The sequence below is a fragment of the Pongo pygmaeus genome, chromosome 23 (genome assembly GCF_028885625.2).
Source record: "Pongo pygmaeus isolate AG05252 chromosome 23, NHGRI_mPonPyg2-v2.0_pri, whole genome shotgun sequence".
In the NCBI taxonomy this organism is placed as follows: domain Eukaryota; kingdom Metazoa; phylum Chordata; class Mammalia; order Primates; family Hominidae; genus Pongo; species Pongo pygmaeus.
The window spans coordinates 57,308,398-57,328,686 of record NC_085931.1 but is presented as its reverse complement, the minus strand read 5'-3'; the positions used below and the strand labels follow the sequence as shown (position 1 = coordinate 57,328,686).

The 20,289-nt window shown below is 50.9% G+C and overlaps 1 protein-coding gene and 1 pseudogene across 2 annotated transcripts in view; one reads left to right on the top strand and one right to left on the bottom strand.

Annotated features, from left to right (window-relative positions):
• Positions 1 to 2,775: 2,775 nt before the first annotated feature.
• GTSE1 (G2 and S-phase expressed 1) overlaps positions 2,776 to 20,289 on the bottom strand; it is a 37,504-nt gene continuing 19,990 nt past the window's right edge. Inside the window, exons 7-12 of one of the 2 annotated variants that reach the window (XM_054469461.1) lie at positions 18,882 to 19,262; positions 12,082 to 12,154; positions 9,251 to 9,469; positions 4,712 to 4,913; positions 4,030 to 4,239; positions 2,776 to 3,543 (exon numbers count right to left, since the gene is read on the bottom strand). In XM_054469461.1, coding sequence (XP_054325436.1) covers positions 3,460 to 3,543; positions 4,030 to 4,239; positions 4,712 to 4,913; positions 9,251 to 9,469; positions 12,082 to 12,154; positions 18,882 to 19,262 — 1,169 coding nt within the window. In that variant the 3' untranslated portion in view covers positions 2,776 to 3,459. The remainder of the gene's footprint in view (positions 3,544 to 4,029; positions 4,240 to 4,711; positions 4,914 to 9,250; positions 9,470 to 12,081; positions 12,155 to 18,881; positions 19,263 to 20,289) is intronic. The other variant, XM_063662749.1, reaches the window with a different exon arrangement.
• Positions 6,783 to 6,860, top strand: LOC129023733 (small nucleolar RNA U3; annotated as a pseudogene).

The window sequence follows — 20,289 nt, the reverse complement described above, 5'->3', positions numbered from 1 at the left end:
GCACAGCTTGCTTTGATACATATTAGGGAGACACCAGACATCAATTAATACATGTAAGATGTACACTGGTTCTGTCTGGAAAGGTGGAACAACTGGGGGCGGTGGGCAGCTCCCAGGTCATAGGTAGATAAGAGATAAACTGTTGCATTCTTTTGGGTCTTTGATCAGCCTTTCACTGAATACACAATTTCCATGTGAGAGGCAGGTAGAGGAACAGTCACTTATGCCTTAGTCTGGCTCAGTGAATCTGCATTTTTACATAAATAGGGCAGAGGAAGCAATCAGACAGGCATTTGTCTCAGGTGAGCAGAGGGCTGATGGTGAGTTCTGTCCTTTGTCTGGCATCTGTGAAGATAAGCTATCAATTTACATCGTCAGGGTGAAATTCAACAGAACTGTTTTAGGGTAAAGATCTTGAGGCCCACGAGGAATTTCCAAGAAGAAAAGCAGGAACTACCAACAGGAGAGCCCTGGGCACTGGTGCCAGGAGGAGCTGCAATACGGGTGGAAGAGGTCACAGGGCCTGTGGGGAAAAGGATGACCACTTTTTCAGAATAAAGGGGAAAATACTCAACAGGAGGGCAATTTCATCTTGCATTTCCCGGAAGAGATAAGGAAATCCAGTATCTGGGCACCGGAGCTTGTGCAGATTTAGAGGTACACATTTAGGCTGTGTCTAAACTTGAGTCTGGGTCTAGGAGGCAGGCCCTCCTTGGGTGTGGCAGGCTGATCTAAGGTTATGGCAGGTTAAGTCCCAGTTGCAACCAACCCACAAAATGGCTGAGATCCATGCTCACATATTTTCTGCTACTTTTTGGTTAACTATATGGTACTTTAGTTACTCTGTAGCTCCAAGAGTATCCTGTGTATCACCCAGGTCCATGACAGGCTAGCTATGGCCAGGAAGACGTCATCCCAGGTGCCGCCTGCCAACAGCAATGTCAGAGACGTGGATTTCAGAGATGTAAAATCGGAAGACATTTGCTCCACAAAATTAATGAAATGTGGTAAAAATCACATGAAGTTGGATATCTTGGACCTGGGGGGGGCGGTGGCCCTCCAGTGGCAGCCGAGGTGCTCAGTGCCATTCTATGGAGAAAGGGGCTGGCCCTCCTGGGGCCACGGAGCCCTTCAGTCTCCGACTAACTGTGCATCTTCCCACCTGGAGCCCTTTGAGAGGTGAACCAAGGGCCTGTGCACCAGGAGAGGGAGTGGGGGAGCTCAGACTGGGTGGCTTCGGCAGGAAGAGCCCAGTGGAGAGACCTAGACAGAAAGGAATGGGCCTGGAGCCTCAGGACTGGAGCAGCTCTGCTCTGTCCAGCTCCTGCTCCTAGGGCCCTCTTCCTGTCTGTCTGTAGAGAGTTAAAGTCAGATCACTCTGTCCGGCCTGGGTACCAAGGAGAGCCTGGCTGCACCGAGGCCACAGCGGGGAGGAGCCCCAGCCACAGGATTAGGGCCACAGGCCAAAGGCTGGGCTCACCCCCAGGGCCTGAATGGAGACAACCGAGGCACAGCTTGGTTACAGATGAGTTGGGAGCTGAACATCTCCCTCCTCTACCCAGTGGGAAGACCTAAGAGGGAAGGGGTACCTGAGTGCTGCACCCCACAGAAAACAGCCTGACCCATAGCAGAGCCTCAATAAATATTTGCTGCATGGTTTAATCCAATTTCAGATTTCCTTTTCTACTCCTGGGAAATGAGGGCCAGACCAGAGGTTCCCTGAGGACCCTCCGGTGTCATTACCGGGCCCCTGGGATTCCCTGCTGTCCCAGAGACGTGGAGCCGCCGTGATTCCCACGGGCCCGGCGACTCTGGCCAGCGCAGGACTGGCTGAAAGTCTTGCCTGGGGAGTCACTGCTCGTGGAGCGGGACTTCTCTGGCTTCATGACTCACGCGTCCAAGCAGCCCTGCCTGTGCGGAGCTTCTGTCTGCAGGCGCAGCAACTCAGCCGTGAGAAGCGCGCCACCTTTCCACCACGGCAGTTTCCACCGAGATGTCTTTCCACAGCATCGCCTGTCCACCCTACCCCTCCCTTCTCTCGAAGCCAGAGGACTCGCTGTTCCGAGTGGCAGCTTTAGAATCACGCAGTAACTTCAGGAAGTAGAGAGCACAGCCCAGTCATCATTTTCCCTCATCTTTGTGGACAGAGGCAGATCCTGGTATGATCCAGGGAGCACTGGAGTGGGGTCCGAAATACAGAGTCCGGCCGCTGGCTCGCTGCTGTCTGCCGTGAAGCCGCTCAACCAAGGTGGTGAGAAGTTTCCTCAGGAGAAATGGACACAAAGTAGCGGCCTCCTGGCCAGCTCCTTTTTTAAATAAAGGGAATGGGCTTTCCAGTGGCACTCAGTTCCTGCCACTGCCCACTGAGGTTGTGGGGCCCCTGCTGAGAGCAAAGCTGAGGGGTCCTCCCCGAGGCCTGCCCAGCAGACGCCGTCCATCACCTTAGTGTCCAGTAAGCCCGGCCTCCTCGCCCATCCTCTTTCCACTCATACCCTCATCTCCCCACAGCAGCTTCTTCTCAAGGGGTGTGTCTCAGGCCATCGAGTCAGCATCACCTGTGTGCCTAGTAACAATGCCATTTCCAAGGCTGGCCCCAGACCTAGAAACTAGTGTATCTGGGGGCGGGCCTGGGCCTGCACTGACACCAATTTTTATTGACTAATTTTTGAAAATCACTTGTATGAAAGCATTCGAGTCTAGATAGTAGCCTTACTGATTAGAGTGATAAAAATAGCCATGCATGTTTGAAAATCAAGATAAGCTTAAAAATCAAGATATGCTTCAATAAGTCCATTTATTTTACAATTTAATGTAAATCTAGAATATTTAACTATTTATACAAACTTAACTTTAAAAATAGCCACTTGCTATTTTACATACAAAACATTCAAAAGAAAATTCTTCATTTAGAGTGACTGAGGCTTCACATTCCAGCCCAGAGAATGGCAGCGAGGAGGGCAGCGGCGGGAAGCAGAGGCCTTGGGTGGTCAGTGCTGGCCCCAGTCCCTCAGCCCACCCTCTCCAGCACTGGGAATATCTTTATGCTTTTCTTTTTCAAATAAAACTTCTACTAAAACAGGTTTCTTTTTTTTTTTTTTTCCAAGACAGGTTCTCACATTGGTGCCCAGGCTGGAGTGCAGTGGCACAATCACAGCTCACTGCAGCCTCCATCTCCTTGAGCTCACGTGATCCTCCCACTTCAGCCTCCCAAGTAGCTGGGACTATAGGCATGCACTGCCACACCCGGCTAATTTTTGTATTTTTTGTAGAGACAGGGGTCTCACTATATTGCCCAGGCTGGTCTCGAACTCCTGGGCTCAAGTAATCCGCCCACCTCAGCCTCGGACTCCCAAGTTCTAGGGTTACAAGTGTAAGCCACTGCGACCAGCCTAAAGCTTGTTTCTGAGGGTTGAAAACCACTTTAGGGCTGTTCTTTCAAGCCAAAGGATTTGGTTCTGCTTAGAACTTGAGGAGTGGGGAATCCACGTTCTCCTTGTCAGCCTCAGGGCTCAGCTGGATCAGAGGCGAGCTCAGATCTATGAGCTGGAAGAAAGCAGAGTGGAGGAGGTGAGCGTGGATCCGGCTAGGGCTTCCCTTCCCCTCCCTGCACAGAGGACTGGCTGCGTGGGTCATCACAACAGCTCGGTCATCCTGGCTCGGGTGCACTGAAAAGCACTCTGGGCCACCACGTCTAAGAAGCTGGAAGGAGACAGGAGACAGGACACACACGGAGAAACCCAGGCCCCCACCATGCACATTCCTCTGTCCCACATCTGGCCCTGGGGTCTGTGGGTGGGAGAGAGGCGGTCCCTGCCCAACAAGAGCTAGCAGGGTCCTGGCAGGGTACCTCAGAGGCAGCTGACCTTTGAGAAGCTCAGGCTGCCAAAGGTGCATCCTGCCCTGAGGTGTGTAGCTGAGAAGACTCAACAGCCACTCTCAAGGGTCCCACGATGGCCCTGGGAGGACAAACAAACCCAGAACTGAGGACACCCAGGGCTGAGTCAACATGAACCACCTGCCACTTCTCACCTGTCCCACCACCGGTGAAGGTTTGGCCACATTTTTATTCATGTCTGGAGTGTTTATCATGAGGTCAATCAGAGGCCTGCTTTCAGATCCCACAGCCATGTTTGCTTCTGGGGTATTGCAGAAGTCGATGAGAGGGAGGTCAATGAGGGGCTGGCTTGCAGCATCTGGAGTGACTGTGAGTAGGTCCAGTTTGATATCTACAAGAAGAGCCTGGGTACAAAACCAAGGTTAAGAGCACAGTCCAGCATCTTTCTGGCAACCATCTTGGGAGAATGTGAGCTTTGCCCATGTTCCAGGTGGGCTGGCGGTGTGGAAAGCCAAGGAATCAGGCGGGGCCTTGGTGGAAGGAGGCTGTGTATGGGGTGGGCTGTACCTCTCTGTTGCCCACCTCCCTGTCCATACCCGCCCACCAGCAGCCACCAGCTCCTGCCACCCTGCTTCCCGCTGCCTCAGCTTTGATCCCTGACCCTTGCCTTAGTCAAATGCAGGGCAAAGGTGTCACTTTTTTCTCCCCTGGAGGCCTGGAAGTCCTGTCCCTTTGGGTTGCTTGGCACGGAGGCACTGGCCCCAGGATGAAGCATGGCAGAGAACTCCGCCAGCCACAGTCCTGGGTTCCACGGGCTTCCCAAGCAGCCTCTAGGAATCTCAGCTAACAGAACCCAGCTGCGCCCGTTCTGCCCACCTCACTAGGGGCTGCATCTCCACCCGGCTTGGCTTCCTCCCGAGCTACTTCTGTGGCGGTACTTTTGGAGAAAGTAGAATCGCTTTCCTCTGGAGAAAAGTTAAGTGCCTGAGGCACACGGGAAGGAGGAGAACCCCTGTCAGGGGACACATCCATCAGCCTGGAATCTGTCTTTCTGTTGCTTTCCCTTGTTGGTTCAGTTCTGTGGGAAGGAAAAAAACTTATGAGGAAATTTCTCTAAAATGCTCGTTCACTTGGCTGATCTGGGAAGCAGGTCACTCTGGAGGAACAGTGTCCTGGGTGGAGTGCGTCCCGGCTCTAGGGCCTTCACCCTCCAGACCCCGAGTTTCCTGTGTATGGAAGAGGCTCAGTGATCTCTCCAGGTCCTCTCAGCTCACAAATCTTACCTGTCCAGCATCACCAGGGGCTGATGTGAGCCCCTTTCTTTCCAGTTACTGAACACGAGGTAATGCACACGCCTGTCACCTCCGGAAGGGAGCCCAGACCACACGCAGGGACCCCTCCTCCAGCCACGGCCAGCTCCTCCTCGCACGCAGCTAGGGTGGGGCTCCTCCTGCCCCAGATGCCCCCTCCCCTGCTGCCCAGTGCCCTGATCGGGGCTGAGGCCCCGGGTGCAGGCTGCCCACACCAGCTCTCCAATGGCGTCTCCCACAGGACCCTGCACGGGCGCTGCTGGGCTTGCCTGCTGCCCACGGGTCCTCGAGTACCTGCCAGGCAAAACTGAATTCCTTCCGGAAACCCAGCAAAGTCGCAGGTCCATCAGCTAACACAGAGCACCTTCTTTTTAATACTTCAGAGGTTTCATTAAAAAATTCCAAAAACAAGGAGAATTTTGTTTCTACATTATACTTGCGAACATACAAGATAGTTAAACACATATTCCTGTTTATATATCAGATCTGGTGTTTTCAGTGGGGCCCTGTTTCTCATTTTCTCTTTAGCATTCCATGCCTTTCCCTCTCCCTCTGTAACGCACACACACGCCAGCATATTTTCTTCCAGAGTCTTCTGCATTATCATAGAACTACATAGATATACACACAGGGTCAACACCTACTGTTGGTAGATGTACATACACAGAAACATATAAGATATATAAAAATATGTAATTTGTGTATAAATACATGACTATTATATATGGTTTTTTGTTCTGTTTTTTTGTTTTGTTTTGTTGAGACAGGGTCTCCGCTGCACAGGCTGGAGTGCAGTGGTGCAATCTTGGCTCACCCCAACCTCTGCCTGCCAGGATCAAGCGATTCTCCTGCCTTAGCCTCCCGAGTAGCTGGGATTACAGGCGCATGCCACCATGCCCAGCTAATTTTTGTATTTTTAGTACAGACAGGGTCTCACCATGTTGGCCAAGCTGGTCTCGAACTCCTGACCTTGTGATCCGCCCGCCTCGGCCTCCCAAAGTGCTGGGATTACAGGCGTGAGCCACCGTACCCGGCCTATATGTATATTTTTAACAGACACAGGGCTTTTTTTCTCAGCCACAGTTTCGTTTTTAAAGTGGAATTGTACTTATGAAACTCTCCTTTCTGCATCCTTTCTCAAGGATTCCTCCTGGAAATGCCTCCACATCAGCTGGTGCAAGCTAATGCGTGCCCCAGTGGCTATCTGGTCATTTACTTCCAGTCTTTTGTTTTTTCTTGAGATGGAGTCTTACCCTGTTACCCATGCTGGAGTGCAATGGCGCGATCTCAGCTCACTGCAACCTCCGCCTCCTGGGTTCAAACAACTCTCCTGCCTCAGCCTCCTGAGTAGCTGGGATTACAGGCACCTGCCACAACCTCCGGCTAATTTTTGTATTTTTAGTAGGGATGGGGTTTCACCATGTTGGCCAGGCTGGTCTCAAACTCCTGACCTTGTGATCCACCCACCTCGGCCTCCCAAAGTGCTGGGATCACAGGCGTGAGCCACTGCGCCCAGCCTACTTCCAGTCTTTGTCACCATGAACATCTCTGCACGTGAACCACAGTCTCACACCTATGGCAGGTCAGAGGTATGTGTAATTAACAGAGGTCTACGTGTAATTAAATTTTGACATGTTAAGACTATACTGTCAGGGCTCATTTCTATAGTTTGTTACTAGCACAGTTTCTCTGAACATGTAAAGCAAAAAAAAAAAAAAAAAAACAAAAAGAAAAATTTCACATATCAGCCAATGGCTTTTTTTTTTTTTTTGAAACGGAGTGTTGCTCTGTCTTCCAGGTTGGAGTGCAGTGGCACAATCTCGGCTCACTGCAACCTCCACCTCCCAGTTTCAACAATTCTCCTGCCTCAGCCCCTCTTGTAGCTGGGATTACAGGCACCCACCAGCATGCCTGGCTAATTTTTGTATTTTTAGTAGAGACAGGGTTTCACCATGTTGGCCAGGCTGGTCTTGAACTCCTGACCTCAGGTGATCCGCCAGCCTTGGCCTCACAAAGTGCTGGGATTACAGGCGTGAGCAGTCATGCCTGGCTGACAAATGCCTTTCTACAACACACGATCACAATGCACATTTCTACTAGCAATGTTCGGACTCCCCCTCTCGCCTCCTGCCTGGACAGTGTGAATGTGGATGCATCTATCAAGACCTTCGCACAGTTACTATAAACAGCATTTCCCTGACACTAGTGAATTTGGGTCTCTCCCCAGGGGTTGTTGACCATTTGAGCTTATTCATATCCTTTGCCTGGGATGTTGTTTCACAGTCAACCGTTTGTCTATTGACTTCATTTATGGTCATTTCAGCCATAAATAAAAACGGGATTTAAATGTCAACACTGTTGGCGGTGGCAGGCGGCTCTTCACTCCCTGGCTTTTAACAGTGACAAAGGTCTCCTGCACTTAGAGTGTTCACACAGTCTCCCAGTGTTTAACTTTTTTCTTCTTTTGTTTGTTATATTTAAGTATCTAAGTCATCTGAAATTTTTTTGTCCATGATGTAAGGTCAGATTTAATTTTCTTCCAGATAGATAACAATTTACTTGTGTGTGTGTTTTTTGTGGGTTTTTTTTGTTTTTTTTTTTTTTGAGCCTCGCTCTGTCATGCAGGCTGGAGTGCAGTGGTGCGATCTCGGCTCACTGCAAGCTCTGCCTCCCAGGTTCACGCCATTCTCCTGCCTCAGCCTCCCGAGTAGCTGGGACTACAGGTGCTCACCACAACACGTGGCTAATTTTTTTGTATTTTTAATAGAGATGGGCTTTCACCATCTTGGCAGGCTGGTCTTGAATTCCTGACCTCCTTGAACTCCTGATACCCGTCTTGGCCTCCCAAAGTGCTGGGATTATAGACAGGGGCCACCGCGCCCGGCCTATTTGTGTTTTTAAAAATATATCTTTCTTAGAAATAAAAACTTCATAAAAATAAATAAATCTATATTCATGAGTGAAATCAGTCTACAATTTCTTCTTATAGATACGTATTATCATTACCTATTATGTTTGGCTATTAAAATGAACTGAGAAACTTTCCATTTTTATTTATGTGTGGCCTGAGATAGTTTTGGTTTTTTTTGAGGCGGAGTCTCGCTCTGTTGCCCACGCTGGAGTCCAGTGGCGTGATCTTGGCTCACTGCAAGCTCTGCCTCCCGGGTTCACGCCATTCTCCTGCCTCAGCCTCCCGAGTAGCTGGGACTACAGGCGCCCGCCACCACGCCTGGCTAATTTTTTGTATTTTTAGTAGAGACGGGGTTTCACCGCGTTAGCCAGGATGGTCTCTATCTCCTGACCTCGTGATCTGCCCGCCTCAGCCTCCCAAAGTGCTGGGATTACAGGCGTGAGCCACCGCGCCCAGCCGAGATAGTTAACTTTACACACTAGCATAATCTGTTTCAAAGGTTATACACGACTGAGGTGTGACTTCATTGGAATCAGGTGCCTTTTTCAATCTTTAATCATTTCTGAGCTCCAGCTATGGTTTACTTCATGTGTCCTTGGGTCAATTTAGATACATTTTATTTTATTTATTTTATTATTTTTTTATAGACGGGGTCTCACTCTGTCCCCCAGGCTGGAGTGCAATGGGGCAATCTCAGCTCACTGCAGCCTCAACCTCCTGGGCTCAAGTGATCCTCCCACCTCAGCCCCCCTAAATAGCTGGGACTACGGTACACGCCACCACACCTAGCTTATTTTTGTATTTTTTGTAGAGATGGGGTTTTGCTATGTTACCCAGGTTGATCTCAAACTCCTGAGCTCAGGCAATCTGCCTGCCTCGGCCTCCCAAAGTGCTGAGATTACAGGCATGAGCCACCACACACAGCCAATAACTTGCAAATTTTAGAAAACCATTAGGTTTTCAAATTGATTATCAGAGAATTACAGGCAGTATTTCCTTGTAATACCTTTAATTTTCCTCTATGCTCATGTCTACTGCATTTTCTCTTTGCAATGAAAAAAAAAAAAACAACAAACTTTCCAAATATTATTTACTTCACTAAAACCTGGAGCAAGGCAAGAAAAAGGTATGTCAATGTCTAGGACACCAAGCCTAGGAATTTGAGACCAATTTATTACCACTTTCATCTCTTACCTCATTGCAGAGTTCTTGCGGGGCTCAGAGGAAAGTCTCCGAGCTGGCACACACAGGGGAGAGGCCACGGCCCTGGGCATCGTTTTGGGGGTCATCGGTGGAAGGCCAGAGAAGCGCCGGCTGGCGGGTGTGGGCAAGGCTGACACACGCCGTGTGCTCAACAGGCTTTGTGGTGCTGGCCCGGATGAGCGTCTAACTGGGGTGCTGTGGACAGTGACCCTGGCAAACACAACATCAATGTCGTAAGCTGAGATGACATAAAAAAAGTAAAATCTAATCATTCAGCCTGTGCTAATGCAGTGCTGAGTGCTTTGGTTTCAGCCTAGAAGAGCCAAGCCAGCGAGCCTGTGTGAGCTCTGCTCTCCTGGGACGGGCCCCAAGGTGGGCAAGGCTCTGAGCTGCTACCAACCCATCCTGGCGTGGGCCTCGGGCTCCCAGTGGGAATGGCTTCACTGCCATTCCTCACAGGCAACTCAAAAGAAAATTGATCAAATGTGATTGCACTTTACGGATGCTACCATTAAATGTCACTTCACACGAAGTTCAGAGGAGACTGAGCAAATCATCTTTCAGTGGTGTCACAGATCAGTGGCATCACAGATCAGTGGCGTCACAGATCAGTGGCGTCACAGATCAGTGGCGTCACAGATCAATGGTGTCACAGATCAGTGGTGTCACAGATCAGTGGTGTCACAGATATTGCCATAAGGAAGTCAGAGCCACAGCCTGTCTGCTGGGCCAACGAATTGGGGAGTGGGTCTCGCTGCACGCTCACTCATTCCCAGGCTTAAGGTCGCCTGAATCAAATGTGAACACAAATGAGTGAAGAGGGAGCTGGGCACTTGGTCCTCACACCCCTCACGTCCCTGGCAATACCTGTGGTTCGGGCTACCCATGGGTCTTGCCTAACTGTTGCTTTCTTGTGTTGCTGTTGAGGAAGAAGAGGCTGAGTCAACTGGCATTTGCTGTGGACTGAATGTCTGTGTCCCCAGATTCATGTGCTGAAATCCTAGCCCCCAAGGTGATGGCATTAGAAGGTGGGGCCTTTAGGAGGAGATCAGGTCATGGAGCCAGAGCCGTCAGGAATGGGATCTGTGCCCTTATAAAAGAGGGCACACTGGTGCATACCTGTGGTCCCAGCTACTCAGGAGGCTGGAGCGTGAGGATCACTTGAACCTAGGAGGTAGAGGCTACAGTGAGCCATGACTGCACTACTGCACTCCAGCCTGGGCAACAGAGCAAGACCCTGTCTCAAAAAAATAAACAAACATAGGCCGGGCGGGTGGCTCACGCCTATAATCCCAGCACTTTGGGAGGCTGAGGCGGGCAGATCACGAGGTCAGGAGATCGAGACCATCCTGGCTAACATGGTGAAACCCCGTCTCTACTAAAAATACAAAAAATTAGCCAGGTGTGGTGGCGGGCGCCTGTAGTCCCAGCTACTCATGAGGCTGAAGCAGGAGAATCGCTTGAACATAGGAGGTGGAGGTTGCAGTGAGCCGAGATCGCGCCACTGCACTCCAGCCTAGGTGACAGAGCGAGACTCTATCTCAAAATAAATAAATAAATCAATCAACATAAAAGAAACTTGTTCACCCCTAACCCAGTGAGGACAGAGAAGGCGGCAGCTGTGAATCAGGAAACAGGCCCTCATCAGACACCAAATCTGCAGGTGCCTTGATCTTGGATTTCTAGCCTCCAGAGTTGTGAGAAACAAATGTTTGTTGTTCAAGCTACGCAGTCGATAGAACGTTTGTTATAGTAGCCCAGAAAGGACAAAGACATTATGTTAAAATAAAATAAGTCAACAACATCCCACCACCACGGCCCCACGGGAGGCCAGGGACACCTGTCTGTTGCTCTGTTCTGGGCAATTGTTACGTTCTTCCAAAGGAGCCTGAAAACAGACTGACTCTAGCGTATTTAAATGGAAGAAAAGCAAAGAGGCTGAAATCAAGAGAGAAACAGAATCACTCCAGAGAGCAACTGCTGTCAACCCCAGCTGCTGCTCTCTGCGAAGTTCTAGGATTCTCTACCCTCCTCCCTTTATTGCTAAGTTCTGGCAGCCCCACCACAAATTCCAGTGAAAATAAAAATTCTGGCCAGGCGTGGTGGCTCACATCTGCAATCCCAGCACTTTGGGAGGCCGAGGCTGGTGGATCACGAGGCCAGGAGATCGAGACCATCCTGACTAACACAGTGAAACCCCATCTCTACTAAAAAAAATACAAAAATCATTAGCCGGGTGTGGTGGTGGGCGCCTGTAGTCCCACCTACTCGGGAGGCTGAGGCAGGAGGATGGTGTGAACCCAGGAGGCGGAGCTTGCAGTGAGCCGAGATCACACCACTGCACTCCAGCCTGGGTGACAGAGCAAGACTGCGTCTCAAAAAAAAAAAAAAAAAGCCAAGTCAGAATCAAGGTGCCACGCTAGTGCTCTTCAACTGCGGTACAAGTCACAGTCACCCAGTAGCTTTAGGAAATCCAGCTGCTGGGCTTCAGCCTAGATGAACCAAATCAGAACCCCTGGGATGGGCTGGGCGCAGGCAGTCCTAAGAGCGCCAGAGGGACTTCTGCTGTGCAGCCTGGCATGGCAACCACACCAGTCCAGGGCTGGGAGCTGCCGTACTGCATCACAGAAGTCTCAGATGTCTTAAGTCTGCAGTAGATCTAAAAGGGGCTGGTACACATCAGGAGCTCAGCCTGCACCCAAGAGACTGGCTTTGAAGCCAGATGCGCAGGCCAGGCTGCAGGGTTACCAAATGCTTGAGGTTAGCGGATGCATGAGTCATTCTACAGCAATAAAGACAGGAAGCGGACTGACGCCACTCACCTGCCAACTGACGTGCACGACTGCGGCCGCTGTGCCCGTGAAAGCTTTGGTGTTGAGCTGTCCGGGGAGTCACCTAAGTCCAAGAAAGGAAGTGTGCGGTCAGGTAAAGTGATTGGGGGAGACCTACTGTTGGGGGATCTTCACCAAATGGGCAATTCTCCAAGTATCTCCACCGTCCCAACTTGAGAGTAGGTGGCACTGGCTCAGACGAGTACACAAAGGGCCACCCTGTTGCAGGCAGCCACACAAGAGGCATTCACCCCTACATGGGGACCCCAGCCCAGGCAAAGGCTGCGGTCTGATGGATGGACGTGGGGGAGAAAGAGAAGAGCCCTCTTCGCTGCGCCGTCCCACCCTGGCTGTAGATCCCATCAGGGCTGAGCACGACTTTCACAGAGTGACGTCGACTTGTCACACGGCACCTGCACGCACTAGACACTTGCCCACAGGAACGACACCGCAGGGGTTTAGGTTCCCAGGCACACCCAACAGAGCCCACATTCCCTCATTTTCCCGAACCATGACTTTACTGGGATAATAATAATTCATTACACTATGTTTGTGCTGTTTTAGTTGACAAGCATTTCCATGTGTATGACCTCATCTGATATTCACAACGGGATGAAAAGCAGGCTCAGAGGGCAAAGGGGTCACCAGTTACCGAGCTAAGGCCCAACACAGGCCCCAGAGGTCCAGTCCTGCCACTGCCCCCTCCAAACACTGGCTCCATGGTTCCTCCTCCACTATACTGGCTCCTTGAAAATCCCAGTGTGCACTTGAGTATCAGCACATGTGCTCTGGGGCCTCCAAAGCCTCAGGCACCAGGATCCCCTTGGAACACCTTGCTATGTCTGGAAGCCATGGGGAAAGAGACTGTCCCTCAGAGCCCCTTACCCCAGCACCAAGAGGGAAGGGAGGGGCCTGCAGCTGGGACCTCTTCTCCACAGGTGCTTCCAGGAGGCCAGGCGAGGGTCCAGGCTGCTGCTGCCACAGACAGCCCCTTTCTCTGGCAACACCACAGCTGCTGCTGGGCCCTCCATCTTAACAAGCCCACGCCCACCCTCCTGCCCCTGCACCCAAGCTCCTGTCCCATGTCCCTGCCCCTCTTTAAAGCCAGATCTCCTCAAAAAGCCTGCCTGCACTTACATTTCCTCTCTCCTGCTCTTCTTTTTTTTTTGAGATAGAGTCTCTCTCTGTCACCCAGGCTGGAGTGCAGTGGCGTGATCTCAGCTCACCGCAACCACCACCTCCTGGGTTCAAGTGATTCTTGTGCCTCAGCCTCCTGAGTAGCTGGAATTATAGGTGCCCACCACCACGCCCGGCCAATTTTTGTATTGTTAGTAGAGACACGGTTTTGCCATGTTGGCCAGGCTGGTCTTGAACTCCTGACCTCAAGTGATTGCCCGCCTCGGCCTCCCAAAGTGCTGGGATTACAGGCGTGAGCCACTGCCCCAGCCTCTCCTATTCTTTTAAAAATCACCTCTATCATAGTGATTCATGCACAGAGTTTTTAAAAATGAAGGTTAAAATTTTATGAGACAAGTCTCCCACCACACCCAGCTCTGCTTCCAACTTGCTGGCAGCTTCTTACGATGTCTACCTTCACACATTTCTAAATCACGCACCCACATTGCTACCTCCACATTCTTCAAAAACTCCGTTTGTTACAAGAGTTAAGAATCTGCCCCTCACACCTCCCCACCGCCCCGACCTGTGCGTTCACCAGGCCTCCATGTTTACCCCAGCACTGGAGAGGCGTGCAGCCTGCACACAGCTGAGCCAAACGTGCTCCCACCCTCTCTCCACCACCGTTTTTGGTTTGTTTGTTTCTTTTCTTTCTTACAAGAAACAAGGTCTTGCTCTGTCCCCCAGGCTGGAGTGCAGTGGCGTGATCACAGCTCACTGCAGCCTTGAACTCCTGGGCTCAAGCGATCTTCCTGCCTCAGCCTCCCAAGTAGCTGGGACTACAGGTGCCCAGCACCATGCCAGGCTAAATTTTTTTGAAAATTTTTTTGTAGAATCGGGGTCTCACTGTGTCACCCAGGCTGGTGTTTGTTTTCTTTTATGGAGTGGGGTGGTCTGTGACTAAATCATCCCATAATCCCTGTCTTTTGGGAACATTCTTGGGTCACTGACCCCGCACCATTCACGGAGGTCTTTGTGAGACCCAAGTTGGTCACTCCTGGCCGGTGCGGAGGCAAGCCCGCCTCTCTCCCTCGCCGCCTCACGCACTGGCTCCCTCTCTCCCGGGACCCCTTCCTCTCGGTTGTCCTCTCCCTCATCTGGGTGGAGTGCACTCTTCAGCAGCTTCCATGGTGGCACGGGAAGGTCATTCTTCTTACAAAACAGAACACGAACAAGCCATCTCCCGACACCCTCATGACTGCCGTAGGGCCGCCTGAGCACGCACGCCTCCCAGGCCCACATCAGCTCTTCCCTAAACCTGGACCGCGCGGCTCCACTGCAGCTCCCAGTACCGGGGAGGAAAAGCCCACAGCCAGAATTCCAAGTCTCAATCCTCTAGGTGACCCGGCAACGTGGACTCATAGTAAATAGCAACATTTGTAACTGGACTGTTTTACAAAGAATGCTGCTTGTCTCGAGTATTTTGAGGAAGTACACATATGAAAGGCTCCACTACAGGGCACCGTTCATGTGGTCCCATGCTGTGAGTGCCCTCAGCCCTCATCTCTCCTCCACGGTGACAGCTCGTGTCACAGCCAACGAGCAACACCACCAGTGCTCTCAGCCAAAAAGTGCGCACCACCACGTGCCTCGCAGAGCTGTGTGTTCCCAACAGCGTGGCCGCTCCCTTGGGGCCTCTCTTCCGGCCAGTGCTGAGTTTGTGGGACCAGTTTTGACCCTGATGAATGACCAAAGGCATGCAAGAGACAGTCCTGTTCCCAGCATTGTGGAGAGAGGAGGAACCGCCTGCTGAAGGTGAAATGCACATCTGAGAGGTGCCTAAGGAGCCCGCAGGGACACGGTCTGGGAAACAGGGCAAAGCCAACAGGGAATTTGGGATTAGCAGAAGTCCTGTGGCATCAAGCAGCCCAACAGCCAGGAGATCAGCCAACACTTGTGCCAACGTGGTCAGGAGAGACATGGAAGACGCATGTCCCGGCTCCAGGCATTCAGGCAGAAGGGAAGCAAACACTACTGAACACACCTCCACGTGACCTGGGCCAGAGGGTGTCCCTGCAGAACCCACCCAATCACAGCTCCCATTTCTTTTCTTTCTTTCTTTCTTTTTTTTTCTTTTTTTTTTTTTTGAGACAGTCTCGTTCTGTCGCCCAGGCCGGAGTGCAGTGACACCATCTCGGCTCACTACAACCTCTGCCTCCTGGCTCAAGTGATTTTCCTGCCTCAGCTTCCCAAGTAGCTGGGATTCCAGGCATGCACCACCATGCCTGGCTAATTTTTGTATTTTTAGTAGATACAGGGTTTCACCATGTTGACCAGGCTGGTCTCGAACTCCTGACCTCAGGTGATCCACTCACCTCGGCCTCCCAAAATGCTAGGATTACAGGCGTGAGCCACCGCGCCCAGCTCACAGCTCCCATCTCTACAAACTCAGCTCTCTGCTGTTGAAACCTACACTGAGGTCTCCAGCTGAGGCTTCTCCTCTGAGCTCTCAGCCTGCTCCACCCCTCAGCTGCAGCCCAAGTGGCCTCTCACCCTCACTACTTCCAAAATGGGGCTGTGGACTCTGCCCACTGCCTCTTCCAGCCCTCCTGTCACACGAGCGGCAGCACCCAGGTTCCGCCAGAACCTCAGGGACACTCGAGTCCCTCTCTACACTGCCACATGAGCCCTAAGCTAACAGAACGTCAGGCAGACCACAGCGCCCCAGGCTCCTTCCCCAGCACTAGCTTTCTCCCCAACACAGTGAGGAGGGGGCCGCATTACCCTCCCCACCTCGCTTCGGCCCAGAGACTCTGCTCTTCCCTCTGTGGAGGGACCTTCTGAAGGTCAAGTCGCTCTGCTCTAATCTCTCGTATGCACGTCCTCCTGCACTGACGGTACTCCAGGGTCCGCTCTGGTCACGCGGCACTCTGGGAGCCGGCCTTGGGCTGCCCCCGTCTTCATCTCTTCTTACCCTGCCCCTCGGTCACTGACTGGCTGAGGTTGCTAGTTTTTGTTCAACAGCTACTTTCCTCTTCTTCTCAGTAAGAAATTTCAGCTGTGTGCAGAATAAAGACAACGGGTCCTAGCATCCTGTGCAGGGAAGCGTGGTGATCAATGGGACACAAACGGAGTCACAGGGACAACTTGCAGTGAGGGTCCTTGAAAGGTGGGGATTTGCTCTTCTTCACCTAGACAGGCTTCCTGCCGGGAGGTATGAGGGCCAGAGCCGGTGCAGCCACACTAGACCACAAGGATGAGCAGCTCATCATGGCAACACAGGATGGAGGAAGCCTGGGTCCCTGACACCAAGGAGTACTGACCAGCTGTCGCACGTCTGCGGAATCCCGACCGCAGCGGCTACACTCCCACCCTCTGGCCCCCGTGCTGCTCCCGGAGCGTGCCCCGCGCCTTCCTGCCCCAGGACCTCTGCACTCACCGTTGCCCCTGCCTGGAGTGCTCCCCCTTGTACTTTCCTACCGGCTGCCTCAGTCTCCTGGTTCAGATCTCAGTCCCATGTTGCCTCCTGACCATCTTTGCCAAAGAACCACCCGATGCAAATTCCTCCCCAAACATGCCAGCTCCAGGACACCATCTTCCCTTAGTTGCTTTGTTATGCTAGGATCTGCAGGCCTGCTCATCTGATAACATTTCCTATCTTTTCCTATTAAACAGAAATTCCGTGAGAGTAGGTCTGTCTCATCATGATGTCCCTTATCCCCCAAAGCATTTCAGCACAGAGAAGACACTCCGCAGAACAGCTTGTTCCTAGAGCAGGACTCAGAATGCGGTTTCTGGGAGTTATAGGCTGCCTGTGCTGGCCGGCACTGCCAGAACTTAAAATCCTCAAGCACCCAGAGGGCAGATCTGCCTGACAGAGGAGGCCAGGACACTCCTCTCACCTTAAGTCAGCTCTGAGAACTTTCTGCATTGCACACAATTGTTCAAGTAATTCATGAAAACTTTACAAACACCCACCCACTAATGGCCAGACACCTGCTGGGGCCAGTGGCCTCACTGACCGGAGAAGGCAGTGGCTGGAGCTCAGGAGGCTGAGGTGGCTGCTATCTGAGGGCCAGAAACTAGAGAGGAGGGGGCTACTCCGACAGAACGAGCTCTGGGAACCCAAGGGGAATCTTGAGTCTCTGGCTGAGCACCAGGCAGTGCACAGGTGCAGGACAGGAGTCCTCAAGGTCAAGAGAAGAGCAACTACCAGGGAGCAATGAGCGGAGCTCACAGGGCCGAGAAGGCGTCATCTTGCAGCAGCGGGAGTGCGGGGGTCTCGCGGGCCTTGCGGGACACACGGGTGTGCAGCAGAGGCCTTGGGAAGGACGCCGGTGGCAGGAGGCGGAAAGGCTATTCTAGACCCACCACTTCAAAGCATAAAAAGCCTCGGAAGGATGATCTGCACCTTAACTGCCTGCCAAGCCCAACCCAACTCCTTAGAGAAAGACAACAAAATCCAGACATTCAAAAGTATACAACTGATGATATCCAACAACCAAGAAAAACTTGTGAAAAATGTAGAGGCAGGAAAATGAGGCCAAAACCCGGAAACAAAATTAGTCAACAGAAACAGACCCCAAAATGATGGGGAAGATGGTATGAGAAGAATTGTAGACCCTAAAACCATTACCAATTTGCTCACGAGGATGTAAAAGAAAACCCAAGTACCCTGAGAAGAAATAAGGGGAAACTATTATGTTAGAAACGAAGTTAACTGGATGGGCTTCACAGCTATTAGGCACTGCAGAAGAAATGATATCTGACAACAAAAACTACACAAACCGTAGCTCAAGGAAAAGGCTGGGCCAGGCACGGTGGCTCACACCTGTAATTCCAGCAGTTTGAGAGTCTGAGGTGGGTGGGTCACTTGAGGTCAGGAGTTTGAGACCAGCCTGGCCAACATGGCGAAACCCCGTCTCTACCAAAAATACAAAAAAAAATTAGCCAGGCATGGTGGTAGGCACCTGTAACCCCAGCTACTCAGGAGGCTGAGGCAGGAGAATTGCTTGAACTCGATAGGTGGAGGTTGCAGTGAGCTGAGATCGTGCCACTGCATTCCAGCCTGGGTGACAGAGCCAGACTCCATCTCAAAAAACAAAAAAACAAAAAAACAAAACCAAAAAAAAAAAAAAAGAGAGAAAGAAAAGAAAAAAGACAAGAAAAAGAAAAAAGGCTGAAATAAAAAAAATAATAGAGCTTCGGTGTCCTGTGAGACAACGTCAAGAGGCCTGAAATAGATGTGATTACAGTCCTAGGAAATAAAGTGGAAAGAGGAAAAGATAGCTGAAGAAATAATGGCCAACGTTTTCCAAATTTGATGAAAAAAACCAACCCACAGATCAAAGAAGCTTAAGAAACCCTCAGCGAGATAGAGGCAAAGGCCACCTCAAAGCACATAATAAAATTGCTGACAGTAACAATAAAGAGAAAACCTTACAAGCAGCCTACGAGCACCGGGGTGTCACACACACAGGAACGAACTTAAAACATTTGGGGAGCCTCCACTGACCCCCCAAAACAACGTGGGTGAGAAGACAGCGGGTCACACCTGAAAGCACTGTTGGAGGAAAGAACTAAAAACACCATCATTGCCATCCATAATTGTTTAAAACTTTAAATGGAATTTCTTCAGTATTTTAAAGACACATTAAAATGTACCTATTACTCACCAATAGAAAACTTAGGAATTTTAAATTGGTTTGTAGGAGTAGGCATAACCTTTGTCTTGGAATTTAGATAGGAATCTCGCCGTCTGATACTTCTAGTCTTATTCAATTGAGAAGATTCTGACCAAGTGGAACTGGAGTTCAGCCACTGGCCGCCACCTTCCGGAGTCTGGGGTTGGGTGGGGGACGTTGAGGGGGGCGCCATGGGCTGCTCCGCTGCCAGCTCAGGAACATCGACCCGCTTGGCTTGCCAGGAGGATGCCCCCACAGGGCCTGCAGGCAGAGCTGACCGCAGCATGGCGGGTCCCATTCTGCCTGACTTGCTGATGTTTGACAGAGGCCGGGAGCTGTTTGCAGGGATACTTGCAAATTCACTTGATTTAGCTAGAAGGGTATACACAGAAAAATCACATTATTATAAAATTATGAAGCTATTTAACAAACACACAGAAATTATGCTGTCTTTAACATATCTACCTTAAACATATGACACATAAACAATATTCTATAAGCCCTTCAAGCAACATCATCAAACACAGGATGGCCCAGGCAGCTTTTAGCTTAGCTGAGTGTATTCTAAGGTACTTATTCTCAAAATAATTACGCACATGTGCATAAGCATGCATAAATTCAAGCTCTGCTATCTTCGTTGATGATGTTGGCAGGAGAAATCTAATTAGTTGAGCAGATGGAAGGGGATAGTCTAGTCACATGTCTCACCTGTCTGATCACAGAGGTGAGCAGGGAACAAGGAGAAAAGGTGCAATTGTTACTGGTTGATTCCTTTCAAATTACAAGGAGGCTGGGTCATATTAACCATAAGCACTATTTAAAATAGAAGACCAGATAAACTAGGGTAATAAATACTGAGCTACCAATATACGCAGATGATCTGGTAAAGGATTCTTAAAGAAAAACTTTAGGCCCAGGAGTGGTGACTCACGCCTGTAATCCAAACACTTTGGGAGGCCAAGGCAGGAGATCATTCAAGGCCAGGAGTTTGAGACCAGCCTGGCTAATATAGTGAGACCATCCTCTCTACAAAAAACACAAAAATGTGGGCCAGGCACGGTGGCTCATGCCTGTAATCCTAGCACTTTGGGAGGCTGAGGCAGGCGGATCATGAGGTCAAAAGATCGAGACCATCCTGGCCAACATGGTGAAACCCCGTCTCTACTAAAAATAAAAAAAATTAGCCGGGCGTGGTGGCAGGCGCCTGTATTCCCAGCTACTTGGGAGACTGAGGCAGGAGAATCATTTGAACCCCGGAGGCAGAGGTTGCAGTGAGCCAAGATTGCGCCACTGCACTCCAACCTGGCAATAGAGTGAGACTCCATCTCAAAAAAAAAAACCCCACAAAAATTAGCTGGGTGTGGTGGCATGTGCCTGTAGTCCCAGCTACTCAGGAGGC